Source organism: Gobius niger, assembly GCF_951799975.1.
Source record: "Gobius niger genome assembly, chromosome: 3".
Taxonomy (NCBI): domain Eukaryota; kingdom Metazoa; phylum Chordata; class Actinopteri; order Gobiiformes; family Gobiidae; genus Gobius; species Gobius niger.
The window spans coordinates 23,489,832-23,509,080 of NC_136854.1; the positions used below are offsets into that span (position 1 = coordinate 23,489,832).

The 19,249-nt window shown below is 40.4% G+C and overlaps 2 protein-coding genes across 2 annotated transcripts in view; one reads left to right on the forward strand and one right to left on the reverse strand.

The window, feature by feature from the left end:
- LOC306961596 (uncharacterized protein) overlaps positions 1-19,249 on the reverse strand; it is a 41,265-nt gene that overhangs the window by 3,945 nt on the left and 18,071 nt on the right. Inside the window, exons 3-4 of the mRNA XM_079554426.1 lie at positions 403-545; positions 51-205 (exon numbers count right to left, since the gene is read on the reverse strand). Of these exons, the coding sequence (XP_079410552.1) occupies positions 51-205; positions 403-545 (298 nt within the window). The remainder of the gene's footprint in view (positions 1-50; positions 206-402; positions 546-19,249) is intronic.
- On the forward strand, positions 5,812-10,502 carry LOC306960336 (ATP-sensitive inward rectifier potassium channel 12-like). The gene is made up of 3 exons (XM_079552763.1): positions 5,812-6,074; positions 8,312-8,453; positions 8,536-10,502. Exons 2-3 carry the CDS (start codon positions 8,395-8,397, stop codon positions 10,142-10,144), a joined length of 1,668 nt encoding a protein of 555 aa, XP_079408889.1. The 5' UTR covers positions 5,812-6,074; positions 8,312-8,394; the 3' UTR covers positions 10,145-10,502.

Sequence of the window (19,249 nt, forward strand, 5' to 3'; positions counted from 1 at the left end):
TGAGAACAGTGTTTCGTATCAAAAATCTGACAGTGTGGAGAGTTTTTGACCTGATGGTCGTCGAGACCTGTCTCTGCCTCTTCTCTCATCCATCAAAGAGCTGTCAGCGCCGCGATGGGGAGAAGGGTCAAACCTGGTCATATCATCGAGACTCCTCTCTGAGCTCAGGGATTTGCTCCTAAGTGAACAGTCCTCAGTTTGAGAACTGCAGATGAGCATATAAATAACAATCAATGTATTGATGTCGCTTGACAGTAGGGTTGAATTAAAATAGATTCAAATACAGTAATGTAAAATTCCAATCTTCCAAAACAGTAAAGTAATGTTCACAAAGCCTTTTCTCTATTTGTCTGAAATAAGTTAAAAAACATTGTAAAAAATAATCGTGGACCATACAGTCACCTGTATTGTATGTCAGTATGACAGATATTAAGTTCCCAGTCAGGACTCCACTCATACGTCCAAGCTCCACTGATGTCATCACTACTCGTACTTGTGGTCACCTCAGAAAGGTCACGATCATCCTCAGCATCGTCGAAAGAATTCTGGTCCAAAATGCCAAAATAAGACCATTAACTACTATCAAGCTCCAAAAATACACAATGGCCAAATCATATGACCATCTTTGAATACATATGAACCATTACGCTGGTCCCTTTGCATTCAGAGGTATCGCATTATGTCATAATATTATGCTTTAGTAATGGCACACACTGGCACACATAAGTGTCATACGTGATGCTAAAAATCGAATGAGGCTATAGATCACTTAGAGTCACAAAAACAAAAGTAAATGCAACAACAGCATCTATATGTTTTACAAAAATGACACCCGAGTGCATTAAGTTGAATAACCAAGGACACACTGCACTTACTTTTGTCTAAATTTGAGGCACATCTAGAGGTTTTCTTCAACTATTTCTTCCTTGTTCGTCCTGCTCAGCTACTGCTTCAAACTGCACAGGACGTAACTCAAGCTAGACTCGGGTCACGCTCATCATTATTTCATTGCTCCAGTGCTTTTGCATTACCAGAGCCGCCCACTTAATTCTTTTCCCATGTTTATCTGTATCTGTCCACCAATTCTCACTCTCATTCATGCAGCAAACTACAACCCGATGGGAAAACTTAAAGACCTATAAACAATTAAAAGTATTTTAGCAACATTTGCTTTCTCTTAAATGACGTTTTGGCAAATGGCATTACAGCAGTTTTTCACAGGCAGGTATGTGTTTGCAAGTGTCATATCAGCATATCAGGTTTCACACCCCAAGGATTAATTCATAATGTTGAATACAATTTTATTGTATTGTATTCTCAGTAATAGAGTTTTATAGCCTTAGCTTAAGTGTAGCATACTGGAATGTAGGGCACTTTTATTTTATGTGGCTCAGAATCACACTGCAGCTGCAAAAAAGCACCCTCACAACAAAGCAGTGTAGCCTAATAGTATTGTGACTTTGCTAAATTGTTAAGAGAAAATAGCATTCTCTGTAGCCCAATTCCTCAAATGACTGCTCTGAAACCCTGATAGAAAACAACCTGTGATGGTGCATCTTCTCCAACACCTTCTTCTACAGTATCGACGCACAGGTGCATGTGCTCAGGCCGCAGACAAGCCCCACACCGAGAGGGGTCAAAGGGGTTGGGCTGGAAACAGCAGCAGTAATAGTCCAAGGTAGGGGGCGCCATTTTAACATTTTAATCCCGAGAAGCCACGTCCATCTTCTGCAATGGGAATCAATCAGCACATTATTAATTTCATTCTTACGTTGCATTTTTAATTGACAGACAAGAGATTGACTGTATATCTTTATCTGAATATCAGGCGAATTATGTAACTCTTGAAAGGTCTGAGTGAGATGATCGTTGTTACTAAAATTAGAGCACAGTGAGTCATGGATCATGACACTTTAAACTGCATGTCCACAGCTGCTCAAGTGTCCCAGTGAAACACACACCTCTCCATTTATGGGGTAGTTTTACACCTCTAAGAAGAAAACGAGCATGTTATAGATAACCCTTAGACAGCAAGAAACGTGCAATGGCAAGTATCTATGTCAAAGATCACATGGCTTCATCAGCTGCCAAGTAGACTCACCTTATTTTATCGGATCCCAAAAAAATGTCAGCAACAGAGGATATCTCTTTTGTTTTGAAGAAGGTGTCCTTTATGGAAAAGTCATTGTCCCAGCAGGAGACATCCAAATGGTATCAGGCTGTCTACAGAGACCAGGGTCTTTCACGGGAAAACAAACATTCATTGGGTCTCACATAGAGCCAATATGGTGGCTATGAGCGATCAAATATCATTGTCTTTAGAAATGGAAATGTGGTGGTAAGTCCTCTTGACAGGTGTCTAGTGGGCAGAGCCGGTGCACATATGGTGAATGAGAGGTCTGACGAAAGCAGAAGGATTTTTTGTAAAAAAAAAAAAAAAAAATTAAAAAGAGAAAAGAATCTTGATCACAATAAAGGCCATCATCTACAATTATACTGAGTAATATAAATATAAAAATCATTAGCATTTATTTGGTTATAAATTAACTCACGATAGAATTGATATTTCTATTCATATATAGAGTACACTATAGTACACTACATATAAGTTAAGGTTACGGTGCTGTATTGATCCCCGTTGGGAAATTTGTCCGCTGCATTTGACCCATCCTTCAATGCCATAGCTTATTTGTGGGCATGTTGTACCTAATTTTGAAATAGCCTGTATTAGACTTTTAGGGCCCCAAATTTGATAAGTAAATGTGAGAATGCTGCGTGAGTGAAAGATGCGTAAATGACTTGTTTTGCACATGAGCAGATGCTTGGTAAGTGGCCCCCTAAGTGCAGTTCTACTTCCCATTTTGATATCCTTTGCTTGTGACACTTAAAGCAAATGCACCACGGACTTCTATGAATATACTTTATTACCATGTTTAATTTAGGCCATGCTTGTCTTGATGAATTGCTTTGTTAAACCCTCTGAACACTTTCAACTAGATCCCTAAACACAAGAGTTATATGATAAATTACACAGTCTGAGATATTGTGTTTTTGTACTGTGTGTCACATAAACACGTTGCAGCTGTCTGAACTCTGCTCTCACATCTGTGCAAATAAAAACAGTATCCATGAAAATGCGGACAAAAACAAAAAAACAACATCTAAAACACTTTTAAATGAACTGTTAATTGGTTAAAAAGTAATGCCATGATAACATTGGCCGTTAATGGAGGTTGATTATTGATCCATCCAACCCCTCTAACCCTTTGCACGTCCAGTATTGATCAATTCCTCTGGGGTTATCTATTTAAACAATGCTTAAATCCATGCATTTTATCAATCTATATATGTATTAGAGAAGAAAGCAAGGGGTTACAAGCCAGTGTTGTTAAGCTCTTAGAACAGAAATTTCCAACCAGTATCTCTGTTATGTAAAAGCAGACCCCTGTGGTAGAAAAAGGAGAAGGTTGCCTTGTAAGATATGCATATAATTTTTTATTTGACCTTTATTTAACTTGGAAAGGCTCACTGAGATTCAAAATCTCTTTTTCAAGTTCTGGCCCATTTTAGTTGTATGTTTTTAGTGGAAGGGAAAAACGGAGGACCAGGGGAAACCGACACAGACCTCTGCAAACTCCCTATCTAACGCCCTATCTAAATACGGGACTCACTTGGTGTGAGGCGAGAACAGTTCATCATCACTGTCCCTCATTTGACTGATTCATGAACTGCTAAATAATGTAAGAATGTCATGCATTTCAGATCAGGTTTGTTAGGGTCTAATCTGCATGGAAACAATATTGTTGTTTGCAAATGGCATTGCAACTCTTAATAACTGCAGTGATTTGCAAATTGTGACCGTTTGGGAAACACTATATTTTACACTACCCTTGATACAATGTACCTGCCAAAATTAGTGCAATGTAATGTGAAACAATCTGTAATAACTTGTAACTATGTGCTACATACACAATGGAATAATGTGTATAAGTACTTTGGTGGTACATAATGTAATAAGGCATAAGACCCAGACTCTAAACCAGTGGTTCTTAACCTGGGTTTGATCGGACCCCAGGGGTTTGGTGAGTCAGTCTCAGGGGTTTGGTGGAGGTCAAGACACACATCCAAGATATGTATCTTGGATGTGTATCAAGATAGTGTAAAATAAAAGCTAAAGAATTTTGAACAACCATTAATGTTTATGTATCCAGCTAGAGTGCTAAAACACACTGCCCTCCTGGGCCCTTTTTTCTAAAAACACATTGACCTGGATCTGCTGTCAAAGTGGCAGTGGTTTCCACTGAACTTGCTCCCATTACGTATAAGGTCGTCAGAAGGGCCACAGAGACGTCCAGGAAATAGCTACTGTCAAAAGCTTATCAGGTTAATAACACACCGGGGAAAATTAAACTGATGTTTGGAGTCTCAATTCCTTTTTTATGGTATTAAATGTGTAATGTAATTAGATGGTCCAGATTCCGATAAAAATAAGTGTTGCTGTTACATTTGGCCATAAAGGAGTTTCCACGACCAATGCAGCAGAGGGACCAGCAACAGTACTGTTCATATTGTTATGTTGCACAACTGTGATGGACTGAATCCTGGCTTTTTTGTCATTTCTGTCTGAGCCAGCAACCAAAAACAAAAATATAAGAAACTGTCATAACTCAAGACCAGTTTCTCCTCCACATGTTAAACCCACGTATTTTAAAATGGACACCAAAGGGGCACATCTTTTATGTTAATACAATACAATTCAAACACACAAGATCAGAGCACTTTTTTTTTTAACCAGTTTAGGCAGAAATTTAAGAAATTCCAAAGGATTCAGATACTTTTTTCCTTCCACTGTATATATACATATAAAAGCATATTTCAAGTGTTGGCACAGGTAAAGCATGTTAAAATTATCCTATATGTAAAGGAATGAGTGGAACGGGGAACAAAAGTGAAAAAAGAAACACTTGGCCCATGTGTGCATTACTGGTGCAGGTGCATCAATTTGTAGGACCACAGTTGACAGACACTGACCGCTGGAGTACTGCATGAAACAGGGTTGGAGATGCTGATACAGTGATCATCACACTCATAATTGCTTTTCCATTTCAATGTCAACTGCTGTCTTATTGATACACCCACACAAAAATGGCTACTGCATTATTCAGATATGCAGATCTTCCTTTTCAGCCGTTGCTCCTATGTTTGTATTTTATAGTTTAAAACAACAGTGCCCTCAAGGTTTAACCTGATATATTTCTATATCCAGTGACAGTGAATATAGTCACACATTAAAGTAACACATATCATTGCTCCCATATGTTCTATACACCAGTGTCTCAGCCCACTCAATCACAATGCATGCCCACCTCTTTACTTACTACTGACCCACATGCATCTACTCTGCACAAGCCCTCACCAACACAACACAACTCCTACTTGTTGTCTCATTATATCACAGAAATAAGGCAATTTAAAAATAAACTTCGTGGACACAGAGATGGTGGATTTCAGTAAAGAAAAAATATCAGGTTTCCTTGGAAACTACAAAGTGGAGTCTAAAACCTTTCAAAAGTCTGAAACAAGCACGAAAAGTGTGAGCATCACCACTGTACATCAACATTCACATATTATATTCACTCCAGACCTGATATAACAAGCAACAATTAAGTGATGGGTTTATATTCAAGTTCAATTTAAATCTATAGGATAAGAGAAACAGTCAAAATTCATATTTGTGAAAATATATATAAATATGTGTCATGTCTGAGTGGGCTTAATTTTAAAATGTGTCCAACTCGGTCCACTCTGTGCTGAAACAATAGGCCATTCTGTAAACATGATCGCAATCAAAGCTCTCTCTCTCTCACAGTGCAAGTGTGTTTGTGCGTCTCCCACTCACACAGAGCGGCTCCCTGCTACACTATGGACACAGCTCACGGTGAAGGTCTACAACTCTCAGTAATGCATTGACTTTTGCAATATAAGAAGCAATGAAAAGTGAGGACATGCCATCTGCAAAACTAGTTCATGTTGGAGGATGCTACTCTTTATAGAAGCAGCGGATACAAACGCAGGTGAGTCCTATTACTTATTTGTCTGCCCACTAAACCCCTATTCCAGCTTAAAAGTATGTGTAAGCTAGTAGATTTGTTCTGCAATGTTTTGCATTACTAAAGCAAAAATCATTTACAATAGGATACGCTCACACCAACAACACTAATAAAGATACTTTTGAAAAGTGGAACAAGCTAAACCTGATTTTCATTGATAGTAATAACCCCTCACTGTGGCTAATTTTCCTCTGGGCTTTGAATTGATTTTCAGCACTGGACAGCTCCTGTGAAGCTCACTCAAATGAACCTACGTCATAGCAGCCTAGAGTGTCCAAACTGTACTGTCGTGAATTCAGCTTGCACTGATTCCATTGCTCTACACAGTAATCTGTGTTTCACTAAAGATTCATAAAGATTCATTGACAGATATTAGCTATAATCGTATTATGAACAATTATGGTATTACACAAAGTAAACTGTTGGGTTGTAGAAGAGATTATTGACTTTGTTAATTACAAGGTTAAAAGAAATCATCTGAATTGTCTCTAAAAAGCCAACAGCTCTGCCCAAGCTCTTGGGTGGATATAGCTATTTCTGCTACTATGTAGGTTTGCAAAATCCTCTGGGATGTGGGTTTGTTTCAGAGGAAACTTTTCTGTTAAGACAGGCTGATATCAACTTAACTAATAACTTTGTGCAGCCGAGATTATCTTTTGTGCTTTGTCTGCATGAGTGCAAATCCTTCGCCTTTGTGTAAATGTCATTACATGTGGTCCTCTGACGTCATAATCTCTTCATAATAATCTGCATTTATTTCCTAGTCTCACACCAGTTGAGAGCATACCTGGACACCATCTCCTTTATTTTCCATATTTTCATGTTTTATGTCATATTCTCTTCTTCTTGTTTGTCTTTCCAGCTTTTTAATTCTTGATATTAGCAGATCTAAGTGTACATGAATTCTTAAGCCAAGTCACACAGCAGCTTTAGTGCACCTTTCATATTGTTGTTTGGATTGAAGGATTATGGGGCATAGTAATCTTATCTTAATCAGGGACTCCCCCTGACTTTTGTCTGTATGGGATTATTCTGTAATATATGTCCTTTCTCTGACGCACAAGACACGTTTATTTCTTTTATGATCCACAGGATAGTAGATCATGTAAATGAGTGGGTTAAAGGTTTATTTAACATGTGGATCATTCCTCATTATCAGCATTTTAGTTTTCCCCAATGATGATGCTTAATATCAAGCACTGACGGTAAATATTATTTAAACAAAATCGCTGTGCATATGATGCTAACTGACTATAGGAGCATTGTGTTCCCGAATGAAAAACATTCTTGGAGTTGCTTCGTTTCATTCAGACATGTTTGTGTGATATCTGCACATTCAGTCTTCTTTTAAAGAGCTACTTGATTTTACATTGTCCACTTAATACAGATGAGCTCCATATGATGTTTTTTTTTGCAGTGGCACCCCTTAGAACCAATTCTTTCTCTTTTTTTTTGGGTTGTTTTTGGTTCTTGTCAAAGCAAGGAAGTTTGTTCAAAATGTATTTCGGAAGCAAGTTTGAGTTTGGTGCGCCATACAACACACTCTCTCCTGACGTCACTACCACCACTTGACCTGCATTACCCAAGAAAAGGCTCAAATAAAAGAATATGTCAATATTCTCACAGCCGTCATATTTAATGGAATCATCTTTCTTTAATATCTGGGAAAAATCACACTTTTATCTGTACTTAGTGTAACTGGGGGGCTCTATCTGTGTGTTTGAGAACGCTGACTTGCAGGACACTTTTGTGACTTTGAACTGTAGTTGTCAAACACATCACTCCACTGTCCATCACCATTCGTCATGTCAGCCATAGAGCGCATCACACAGACATAAAATAAACACAGTGATGTCTTTTGCATTGCGTGTAGTTGTCCTGCTTTGGTTACGCAACAGAATGCTTTTTAGTTCTCATGGCTGGCAGCTTGCTGACATAAGCTGAGTGAAATCACCCTCCAAGCTTGTCACCAGGCCAGACAGCAGATCAATTGTTCCTCTAACAGTAGATAACCACTGATTCATTTCTTTTTAGGCCTCTGTCCTGCCCCTGTCTGGTTTTTCAGAGGTCCTTTAGGCTAGCACAGGTCAAGATCTCAATCATTACCCTTTCGTTACACAAGTGTTTGGATTCATATGACACAGTCAAATATCTTTTCATAACATTTTTAGATCCAATTAATTTTTTTTCTTCTTCTTCAGAATATGGACCATTGAAGCTGGGCTTGTATGAAGACAGTCCTCACTGAGTCACTCCTGCCTCTGAATCTTGCTCCAGTTCTTTCATGGTTGGAACTGCACGGCTGATGATCATTGGTGCCATGGGAGCGGTGCGGGTCAACAGGTAACATCTGATTCGGCTCATTATAAACCCAACCAATCTGGCAAAACAGTTCAAACTTAACACAGTATATATTGTTTTACAGATACAGCATTGTATCTACAGATGAAGACGCTGTACAGATCTCGACCCTTGGGCTTCACAACGGCCACAGTCCTGTGAATCAGCACACACTGACAGAGGGCTGCGTGGCAGTGGCAGATAGAGATGAAGTTGGAGGAGACTGTTCAGATAATGAGGAACCCAGGGGGACACTGTCTTTAAGGGTCCCAACAGAGCCAGTCTCCCACAGCTGCCGGGGATCTCCTTCATGTCGTCTGGGCCTGGATCTCAGCACTGGCCGCCTCCGCAGACGCTTTGTCAAGAAAAATGGACAGTGCAATGTCGTGTTTAACAACATGGAAGACAAGCCCAGGCGATACTTGGCAGATATATTCACCACATGTGTGGACATACGCTGGCGATACCTGCTGCTCATCTTCACCACCACCTTCCTCCTGTCATGGCTGCTGTTTGGGCTGGTCTTCTGGGGCGTGGCCTTGGCTCATGGGGATTTTAACCTTCATCTCCCCGTGAAAGACGGGGATAGCTCTGAGCAGGTGGAGCAGGAGGAGTGGAAGCCATGTATCCTCCATATCCAGGGCTTTGTTGGAGCTTTTCTCTTTTCCATCGAGACCCAGACCACCATTGGCTATGGTTTCCGCTGTGTGACTGAAGAGTGCCCCGTGGCTGTATTGACTGTTGTAATCCAATCTATTATAGGCTGCATAATAGACTCGTTTATGATAGGCACCATCATGGCTAAGATGGTACGGCCTAAAAAGCGGGCACAGACCTTGCTGTTCTCACATCATGCTGTGATCGCTCTGAGAGATGGTAAACTGTGCCTCATGTGGCGTCTAGGAAACATGCGCAAGAGTCACATTGTGGAGGCTCATGTCCGTGCACAGCTCATCAGGCCACATGTGACCGCAGAGGGGGAGTACCTTCCATTAGAGCAAACAGACATTGATGTGGGTTATGACGAAGGGCTGGACCGTCTGTTTCTAGTTTCACCCCTGGTGGTGGTCCATGAGATCAACAAGAGTAGCCCCTTGTACAGCTTGAACCGTGCTGATCTGCAGAAGCAAGACTTTGAGATTGTGGTCATTCTAGAGGGGATGGTGGAGGCCACTGCTATGACCACTCAAGCACGAAGCTCCTATTTGGCCAGAGAGATCCTGTGGGGTCACCGGTTTGAGCCTGTAGTCTTTGAAAAGGGCGACCGCTATCAGGTAGACTACTCTCGCTTTCACAAAACATATGAAGTGCCATCCACACCTCACTACAGTGCCAGGGAGCTGAGCCGGAGGAAAGGCCGGAGCAGCCAGTCTTCCTCTTCCTCTTCCAGCTGCTCACGCACACATTCACCTTTTGCCCCAAAGGCAGCACGGCGCCTGCTGGGCACCCACTCCCCCAGCGCCTTCTGCTATGAGAACGAGGTGGCTTTGTGCTCTGGAGATGATGATGATGAGGATCAGAATGTAAAAGAGGGAGGAATCCTAAGAGATGACGTCCGAACGCTCTGTAAGGAGACCATACTGGAGCAGCAGACAGTGGAAATGCTGTGCATGCTGGACACAGACAACCAAATGAGCCTCGGACGACTGCAGCCCACTCTGCCTTTGTACATCAGCAGAGAGTCTGGGGTTTAAGACAATCAGTGGGGCCATCTATGTTTATTATTGGATTATGCCAGAATAGTATTGAATGAATATATATTTAGAAAAGAAATAATAATAATAATATGGAGGACAACAGCCAGAGGTCTCTCTGTAGACCAAAACTGATTCAGCTTCTTTACTGCACCAGGATTTCACTCACATCATGAGGTTTGTTGAAACCTCAAAAGTAATGTATATGTTTATCCCATTATTTCTGAAAATGCAGTGATACTTTATTTTCTTCTTTTTTCAACAATGTAAGTATAAATAAGGCCTGTACAAAACCTATAAATAAAGTCACACTGAAAGGTAAATCAACATGTAAAAAGAACTATCAATTTATTCCAAGAATAAATTTTATTCAAAAATGTCTATAACACTGCAGTTTGTTTTTTCATATGCACAAGAAACGAACAAAAACTGTGTTATTTTTAACTAGTAACGTAGATTACGTCAGTGTATGTGATAGTATAGAGACCTCCAGAGTCTGTGATCTAAGCGCCCTCAAGTGGTGAAACATCAGCACTACAGCACAAAAGTGTCAAGAACAGTCCATTTGGACCTTTTTATATTATTTATATTATTATATAATAATAATATTATATATTGCATTAGCGTGTTAATTTTTAATTTTCAAAAGCAAAGAAACAACAGTCAAACATACAAATATGAAGGTCATGCCAAATGCAAATTGGCAGGAGTAGCTCAGGAGGCAGATCTTATAATCAGAAGGTTGATGGTTCGATTCTGGTGCCTACAAATTAAAACTGCGATGATCAGATTGGACCTCACTAGCGACCTTACCAAAGGTGTGACTGTAAATAATGGGTCATTCATTTCTTGATTTTTGTTCATGCACATTAGACCTACGGTACACTAATTACATTATCTGATCTTTATTTTAAAATACAGAACTTTCAGTGTTTCGTTAAGACTGGTTCACATACCCACTCTTATCATAATTACTATATCTTCTCAAGCCCTTTTCATTATCTCTAAGGCCTCATCGCCCCTGTTAAACATTGATCAAATGCCATCTCCTGTGCACTCTTGACCATTCATTTCCCCTTCGTGGCTTTCTCCTCGTCCCACTATTTTAGCTCTCTGATGTGAGTGGTCACACCCCCTGTCATCGAGCGTGCATGAGGCCCAGCAGCTGGTTGACCCCGTGACCTCAGTTAAGGCTGCTAATGGGCCGCTAAGGATCGAGGCTAATAAGGTGCTGTGTGTACTTCCCTTCATGTGCCAGTGTGCTTTCAAGTGTATGTGCTTGGGGCCTGGGGCAGCGCGACCAGAACTGGTGACAGTGTTGTGCGCTCAGTGGGGGGACAGTAGTTAGGCACAGGGGGGCTTTGACTCCATAATGAGGGTGTTGTGTTGTGTCGGAGCTGGGGAGCATCTCGCTAAATGGACAGTGGGGCATTGTATGGCACCAGTTATGCACCAGGCCTGGGAAGCACCACAGGGGAAATCGTCTGGACAATTTGCCCTAATATCGTTACAATCTAGAAACCTCTGGAAAAATAAGTCAACACCACAGTCTGAGCTAAAATCACTCCTATGCCAAGCCAGTGTTCAATTACATGTATTTTAGTTTGCCAGAATTTGCCAATTGTACATGTTTTAACTGTGGGGGAAACCAGAGCACCAGAAGTAAACTTCCAAACTCCAAACAGCAACATCCCACCTGGAATCGAATCCACGATACTCTTGCCTGCATGTCCATCTAAAACTTGATATATTTTCCATTGCTGAGTTAATTTAACACTTTTTTTTACTTTTTTTATTTTTCAATTACAACTACACACAATACAGAGGACTTTAATGTTCTTTATGCTGTCTTTGACACGTCTGTGTTTTTGCAAATTCAGTCACTAAACCCAGACCCAAATCTGTACATGGACAAGGCTGAGTCAGGAAAGGCATTTGGTAAAAAGACGTCAGAGGCAAAAGACTGTTTGACGTGAGTCTCTTCCTGCTCTCTACCAAATGTCCCGCTGTGTCCTCTTATTAAAGCTCACTTTGGCCCAAAAAATGACATATTTTCTATGTCTGTTGTCCTTCCTGACACCACACTCGCGATATCTGGCTTGGGACTGATGTTTCTTGTGACCCCTGGCAGGGTTAAAAACGGAGCACAACATAATTGTGTAAATCTAGATTAAGTGCAAAACTGCAGCAGACAGTTTAATGTGTATCTCCTCATGTGTAACAACTGCAGAGGTCACATGTGCTCTAAGCACAACCTGTTTTCCTGCCAGTTTTATTAAATCTGCACAGAAATGTAATTAAGTGCATAAAATTAAATGTCCTAACAGACATTTTGCCATTTTGATCAGTACTCAGTCATACTTTTACTTGCATACCTATTGCACTAGAGATTTAAATATTGATATCTAATATAAGTTGAGGAAGTTTTGCTTCTATCTTCAGAAGCTTTTACTAACTCTTCAAGTCAAAATGACAGGCATGTCTAACATTTTGGAAAATGTAATGGAAATTGCTTGCGAGCCTATACAAACATATTACACCTTCTAATTCTCTGTGAGATCTAGTTTTAGGGATTTATCATCTTGCCTCTTTGCATGATCGCTGTCCAACCAAAAGGAAAAGAAAGGATTTTATTTGTACAGCGTCTTTCACACCCATGGTCACAAAGCGTTTTACGGAACAATTTAAATTCACTCCACACAGGGGGTGGTAAGCTACCTTAGTAAAATATTTGTGCCATAAGTTTCCCTCCTCCCTCTTTCTTGCACTTTTTAATATGTGAATGTGGCTGTATGACGATTGTGCACACTTATAAACTGGTTTAATTTTATTTTTTATAAGTGATGATGCGTTCTTCTTATCCAAGTACATTTTATTGCACTGTTGACTGTGTGTTGACCTGCATATGACGAATAAATCTGATCTATAGTAGCCACAGCTGCACTGGGGTACTGATGGAAGCGAGGGTGCCATCAGTCCCTCCGACCACTCACTCTCACTCTCACTCTCACTCTCACTCTCACTCTCACTCTCACATACACCCAAACATCCTAATGTGCATGTTTTTTGTAGTAGGGGAAACCGGAGTGTGTAAATTTGCGAAATTTTAAATCTGTATTTTAAATATTGAATGGATTCACTTACAAATCATTACACCCACTATTAACACTTTTAATTGTGTTATTGATTACTATTTTTGTCAGAATATAGAGCAACTCAAAACAACTCTTCTACAAGCAGAGATTTCTTATAATGGGAAATAAAAATGACCAAACATAAGTTCTAAATCTGAATATTTTTCTCTCTCCTCAGCCCAAATCTCATCCATCTTTGTGTCTTGCCTTTTATCTCAGTGTCTGCACAGTCGACAACAGCCTCTTTCATGTAGCCATCTCGTCCACAGCCCCTGAGGCCTGCTCCGTCACTCGCCTCTCTCCTTCACACAGTCTAATTAAATGTTCTCCGCAGAACTCATGATTGCAGACTTTCTCCAGCTCTCCCTCTGAGCCGTCCCTCCTGGTGGATACAAAACGCAACATTAAAGCTGTGTTTGTCGCTGGTGGCATTTCAAATATTTTAATCAAGACGACGACATGTTTGTTTTACTTGGAATATGACTTTATTTGTGGTTTCACATCATTTTGAATCAGATAATTATAGAGCAGAGATGATAAAACACGTTACATCAGAGATTTTTCTGCTTTCTTTAAAGATTATGATATTTCAGTAAGCAAACCGAAGAGGGGAAGAATTGAATTACTCATCTTACAAAAAGGTTAAAAGGTTTTAGGGCACGCTAAAAGGTAAAGGTTTGAGTGTAAAAGGAAAAAGATATTGAACAGCCTTAAAAACGTTTACATTCTGTATTTTGGTTCCTGAAAATATAACATGTTGACCCTATATCTTACAAAGAAAAGAAAAAAGAAAAGGTTTACAGTATATTAAAGTCTTAAATACCACACTGTCCACACATGAAGTGCTGATGTAGAAAAAGAAATCCAAATAAACAAGATTTCTTCTTTGTAATCACAGTCTACAGGGCGACAGCTTAATCTTGTGGCAGTAACAGCTAATTGTATGGAGTGGTCTTTGGACTTTACAGAGTAAAATGGAAATATCTTTTTTATCACCTGATACGGATACAGAAAGCAGTCATTTGTTGTTTATGGGAGCACAAATCGAAGGATATTTTTGCAGTAAAATGCTTGAATATTTTAGCTTTATTTTGAACACACACATCTTTTAAAATGGAGTTTGAGCTGTCTAAATAATCATCAAAACCTTCGAGATAGGGAGGCACTCGGAGCATAGATGAAAGAAAAGTTGGGTACCACCGGTTTGAGCTGAGGTTTATTTTGTGCTTTTGTTTGTCACCTCCAATCCTCATCCTTTCCATTACTACTACTACAGGGTCAAGACGTAATATCCTTCCGACATTTTACTTGAGCAAAGTGTTTTCACCACTTCCAAAACACGACGACGACCGCACCGTCGACTGCACTGTAAATCTAATTTCAATTGGCCTTACAGCTGAAAGCAAATCAGTCCCGTCAGAATCTTAGGCGGCCAGTTTCAGCCACAGTGCGCCGCAGGGGCCACAAATTCAAGTGTAGCTAACAGCCGACATATATGCATGACTAAACAGCCTGCTGGCATGTGTGACCCCAAGCATAAATCGTCATCGACTCTTGGCGTGAATGCGACTATTGTTTGCGCCTCACCATCTTCATCACCAACATCACCGTCACCGCCCTGAGTCACACGCACGAGGAAGTGTCACCTCGGGCTCCGCCAGCAATCACAATCAAATCAAAATAGCATTTTCAATGGTCACAACTGGCAAATCGCAAAGCCTGCAATTATTGTAGTCAATATAATGTCTCGTATTGTAAACAATAACAAAATTATGTCATTGATATAGATAATAATATGAAACGATTATATGTATAAAATCTGATAATCATGTAGTTTAGACCAGTGGTTCTCCACTAATGTAGCTTCAGAGCCATCTTCAATGTAAGAGAAAATGAAACACTGTTTACGACCCACTGAATTGTGTCCCTCAGCCAGCAATAGGGTTCAGAAGCAAAAACAGTTGAGAGCCACTGGTCAGTAGCTTTGGGATCGACCCACCTTCAAATACAAATATTGATTAAAATGTATGATGAAAAAACCCCAAAAAACTTTTGAACAACTTATTGGCTTTGTTGTTGTATAATATCAATAATTCAATTATCGGGCCTAAGACAGCCAATGTTGGCAAACTGAAAAAGGTCCCAATCCAGCAATTGAGCTCAGATTTCAGTTCATATTTCACTGTTCTCTCAAATGTCAATGCTGGACATATATAAAATGTGCCGTGTCGTCTGAATCCTGATAGTAGACAAAAAAAACGGAAAATCTAATCTCAATTGCAATGCTTCAGAATAATAATAATCCTGCAGCTCCCATAGTAAACCCCCCTCCTCAACCTGGCCATCAAAAACTAGAGAGGACGGATATCTTGGATTACATATTGTATTATAAGCGTGTTTTTGTAAATAGTTTTTAAATGTGCTTTATAAATAAACTTGAATTCAACACATTTTCACCGACGGCGCACTGTGGAAAAATGCTGGCTTGTTTTTGCTCGCCTTTGGGGCCGAGACAGTGGCACAGGGATGCGGAGACAGCAAAGCGGCGAACAATAGACTATTCACGATGGCCTGAGATGCAATGATGATCCTGCTCTGCCCTCGGCCCCCGCTCCAGCGTCCACAGCTGCACAAGAATGTGGTCCAACAAGTCCCCCCCCACCCCACGCCACCCACCCCCCAGCACTGCCCTCCCTCTCCCCAGCCGCTTCCATCGCTACCACCGCCACCAGCTCACCGACGCAGCCAAGCCATCCCGGCCCAAGCCCCCATCCCCAAATCAAAAAAAAAAAAAAAAGACCACGAGAAAAGGCCAGTAAACTGAGAAGGGGGGAAAGTCTGTGGAGCGCGGACAAAGAGAGGATTCATCCCGGGTTTGAGATGCGAAAAAAAGAGGGGCACCCATTTAAAAGTGCTGCAGCTGCGCTAATTCACTGCCTCAAAATGGGCAAAAAGAGTGACAAGGGTCAGATAGCAGAATCATTTTTTATTCACCAAACATCATCACGCCAAGCTAGGAAGGATACATAGGAGATAACAGAAGAGGCACCTGTGTCTTTTAGCCTCCACCGAAATAAATCACTTCCTGGTCCCAAAATGCCCTTTGTTTTTGTCAATGTTCAGTCTACAGCATGTGAACAAGCGGGGACATTATAAGACCACAGATGGCCACCAAAAGAAGTACCAAAAAAATATTGATTTCAGGAACTATTTTCATAGACATGTGCTTATTGGGCAAAATAACAAAAACAAACAACACTGCTCTTTAGTGACAGGAAAAAGGGCTCAACATTTCTTGGTATCTGGATCATCGTTGTTAATGGCAAAACTGTGGTAAAAGGTTGCATTCGTGGGACACCACAGCATCGAAAAGAGTCTCTAATATTGAGGACAGGCCCACTCTCAAAATACACCTGTCGCGACCCCATTTAATATCTCTGTAATTACTGGGACGATCAACATAAAACAAACACTGTCATGAAGTTGAATCTCTTCTCTAACACGCAGGGATAATCATGTCAGTAGAAAGGACTTCGAGCTTCTTTGTGGACACGACTTCAAACAACAATTGATGAGGTTCAACACAGGTGGATTTTCTGTGAGTATATTTCTTTCTAAAACAGTCGACACAGAGTTAGTCCCTTGCCCTTTATCCAGTAAGTAAAAGAGCAAAAACAACACATTTTAGGTACTTTTACTTTACTTAAGTACACTTTATAATGAACACTGTTAACTTTTACTTCCCTACATTACAACACTAGGTAAAAGTCGTAAATGGAAACGTATTTCACTGTGACCTGATGCACAGTTGGTGAATCCATGTCTGCAGTGAAGTCTTTCTGACCAGAAATAAAAAGATAATAAAATCAGCGACACATTCAGTCTCTCGCGGTTGACCTCGTTCAGGTCTGGCCTAGGCTTAGACAGTCCTGGTTTAGACTTCATTTCACTCTTTCAATTGTTTGAAAGATCGATTCAATACTTTCACGTTTTGCTTTAGCTTTTCGCTTTTACTGAAGTCGAATTTTTATCTGTTGCTTTTACTTTCACTGTATTTGTTGCTTCTGTGTCCGCAAGAAAACATCAAAATCTATAAATGCTGTGAACACAACTTTTAAGATGAGTCTAAATCACTCTAAAATGTATTAGCTCTTAAAATACAGCTAAAACTACGTCTGGTCTGGATTATATTCATGATATTTTCGGAATAAGGGAAAGGGCACAAGGGAAAAAAGCCCCAATAAATACATGAGAAACCTCAGGGGCATTGTCGACATTTTAATGAACTGTGGTATTGTGTTAAATTCATAATTAATGACTTTAATGGCCTTTACTAATATCTTAACGCAACGGCTTTGGAAAAGTAGACTAGACCCAGTCCTCAAGGGTGTCATGTGGTCACAGTATCGTCAAAGACCAGTCCAGCACAGAGGTTATGCCTTCGTTTCAGTTCGCTCTGTTAAAACCTCAAGTTTCCAACAGCATCTGAGGAGGGGAAATGTCTCGATGGGGTGAGCTATGTGAGCTAAGTCCAAATAATCAAATCACATGAGCTTCTGTTTTATTGATAGTCTAGCTTTGGAGCTGGAAATCCCCAAACAAGAGCTGACCACAACTGCTTCTTCATTCACGACTTAGGAGTTAGGGCAAATATGAATTACATATTGTGTTCAGAAAAGGCGAGGAGGGAGACCTTCATTTAAATGGCAAAAGAGAGCAGAGCTTATCCGTGATCAAACGTAAAAAACAAGCCGAATGTCGCACTTTTCCATTTTGCCTTTTGTGTAGTTTGTCGTCATCTGGAACAAGTGATGGCATTCATTTTTTACCCTCTGCGCCTATTGACATGGGAATGAATGCTCTCCACCAATTATACAGTGTTTAATGCAGAATGTGACCCAGCATGTGAATATTTGACCGCTATGTGCATGCTTTTCCCCCCTTATCTGCATCCTTCTCTCACTTCATCTCCTCTGCACTCCTTATTCTCTCCATCATCATCACATTTCAGGAATTTCCCATGGGAGCAGCTACAGTTTTTTCTCTCTCTCTCTCTCTCTTGTTCCTTCAGCGCATCCACTTCCTGACCTTCACCTAGTTTATACCAACAGAAACGCTCATAAACAGATTGATTGAATTCTCGTGATGTTGTTGGGAATGAGGCCGTCCATGACTAACTGTGCACCTGAAGCAACCCCCCCCCCCCCCAACCACCCTACCCCCACCCTCCGTGACCCTTACCCTTTCGGATCATGAGACCCCGGTGGTGCTGCTGCTCTCTGTCTTGAGAAGCTCCAGGAAGCGGGCTGCGTTCTTGTGACACAGTGGTCTATGCGGCCGCAGTGAGGCCTATTACGGCAGTCACATGGCAGGTTAGCACTACACTGATGCGACCATGTGAGCTCTATTTTCTAACGCCAAGTGTGTAGCCCCGGGCCTGTCACACTTTCACACAGGACATATACAAGACGTCTGAATCGACCTTCCAATCCAAAACATTTCATATTAATATGATTGAGCAACAGGTGAATCATTTCAGAAACAGTTTTGTATTTATATGTTGAAAGCACAATTGGAGGTAAAAATAAATGGCTTTAGATTGAATAGGTTGTTTTGTCAAGAGTTTGGTTACTTTCTCATTCTCTCAGTTATATTCCAGTTAATGAATCAACGTGACAAACCGTGATGACGGTGTTGTAAAAAAAAATCAAAAAATCAAATACAGTCTTGCAAAAAACATTTCATATTATAAATTGTGTTTGTTGTTGTTTTTAAATGTAGCTACTGTAAAAAATTATGATGACATTTTATTGAGGCTGAGGATGATACAATCTGTGGCAACTTAACCCAGACTGCCCGCCTTCAAGTCTAAACTTTCGTAAGAGGTCAGATCCCCCAATAGATAAAGATAAAGGCTATATTAAAAAAGGAAAAAAATAAATAAAAAATCAACAACTAAAAACAATTAAGC

Bases quoted from the DNA above. Each gene is read 5' to 3' on its own strand.
- LOC306960336 (XM_079552763.1), top strand. From the start codon at position 8,395: ATGGTTGGAACTGCACGGCTGATGATCATTGGTGCCATGGGAGCGGTG. The intron at 8,454-8,535 runs GTAACATCTGAT...ATTGTTTTACAG, and splicing joins GGAGCGGTGCGGGTCAACAG to ATACAGCATTGTATCTACAG.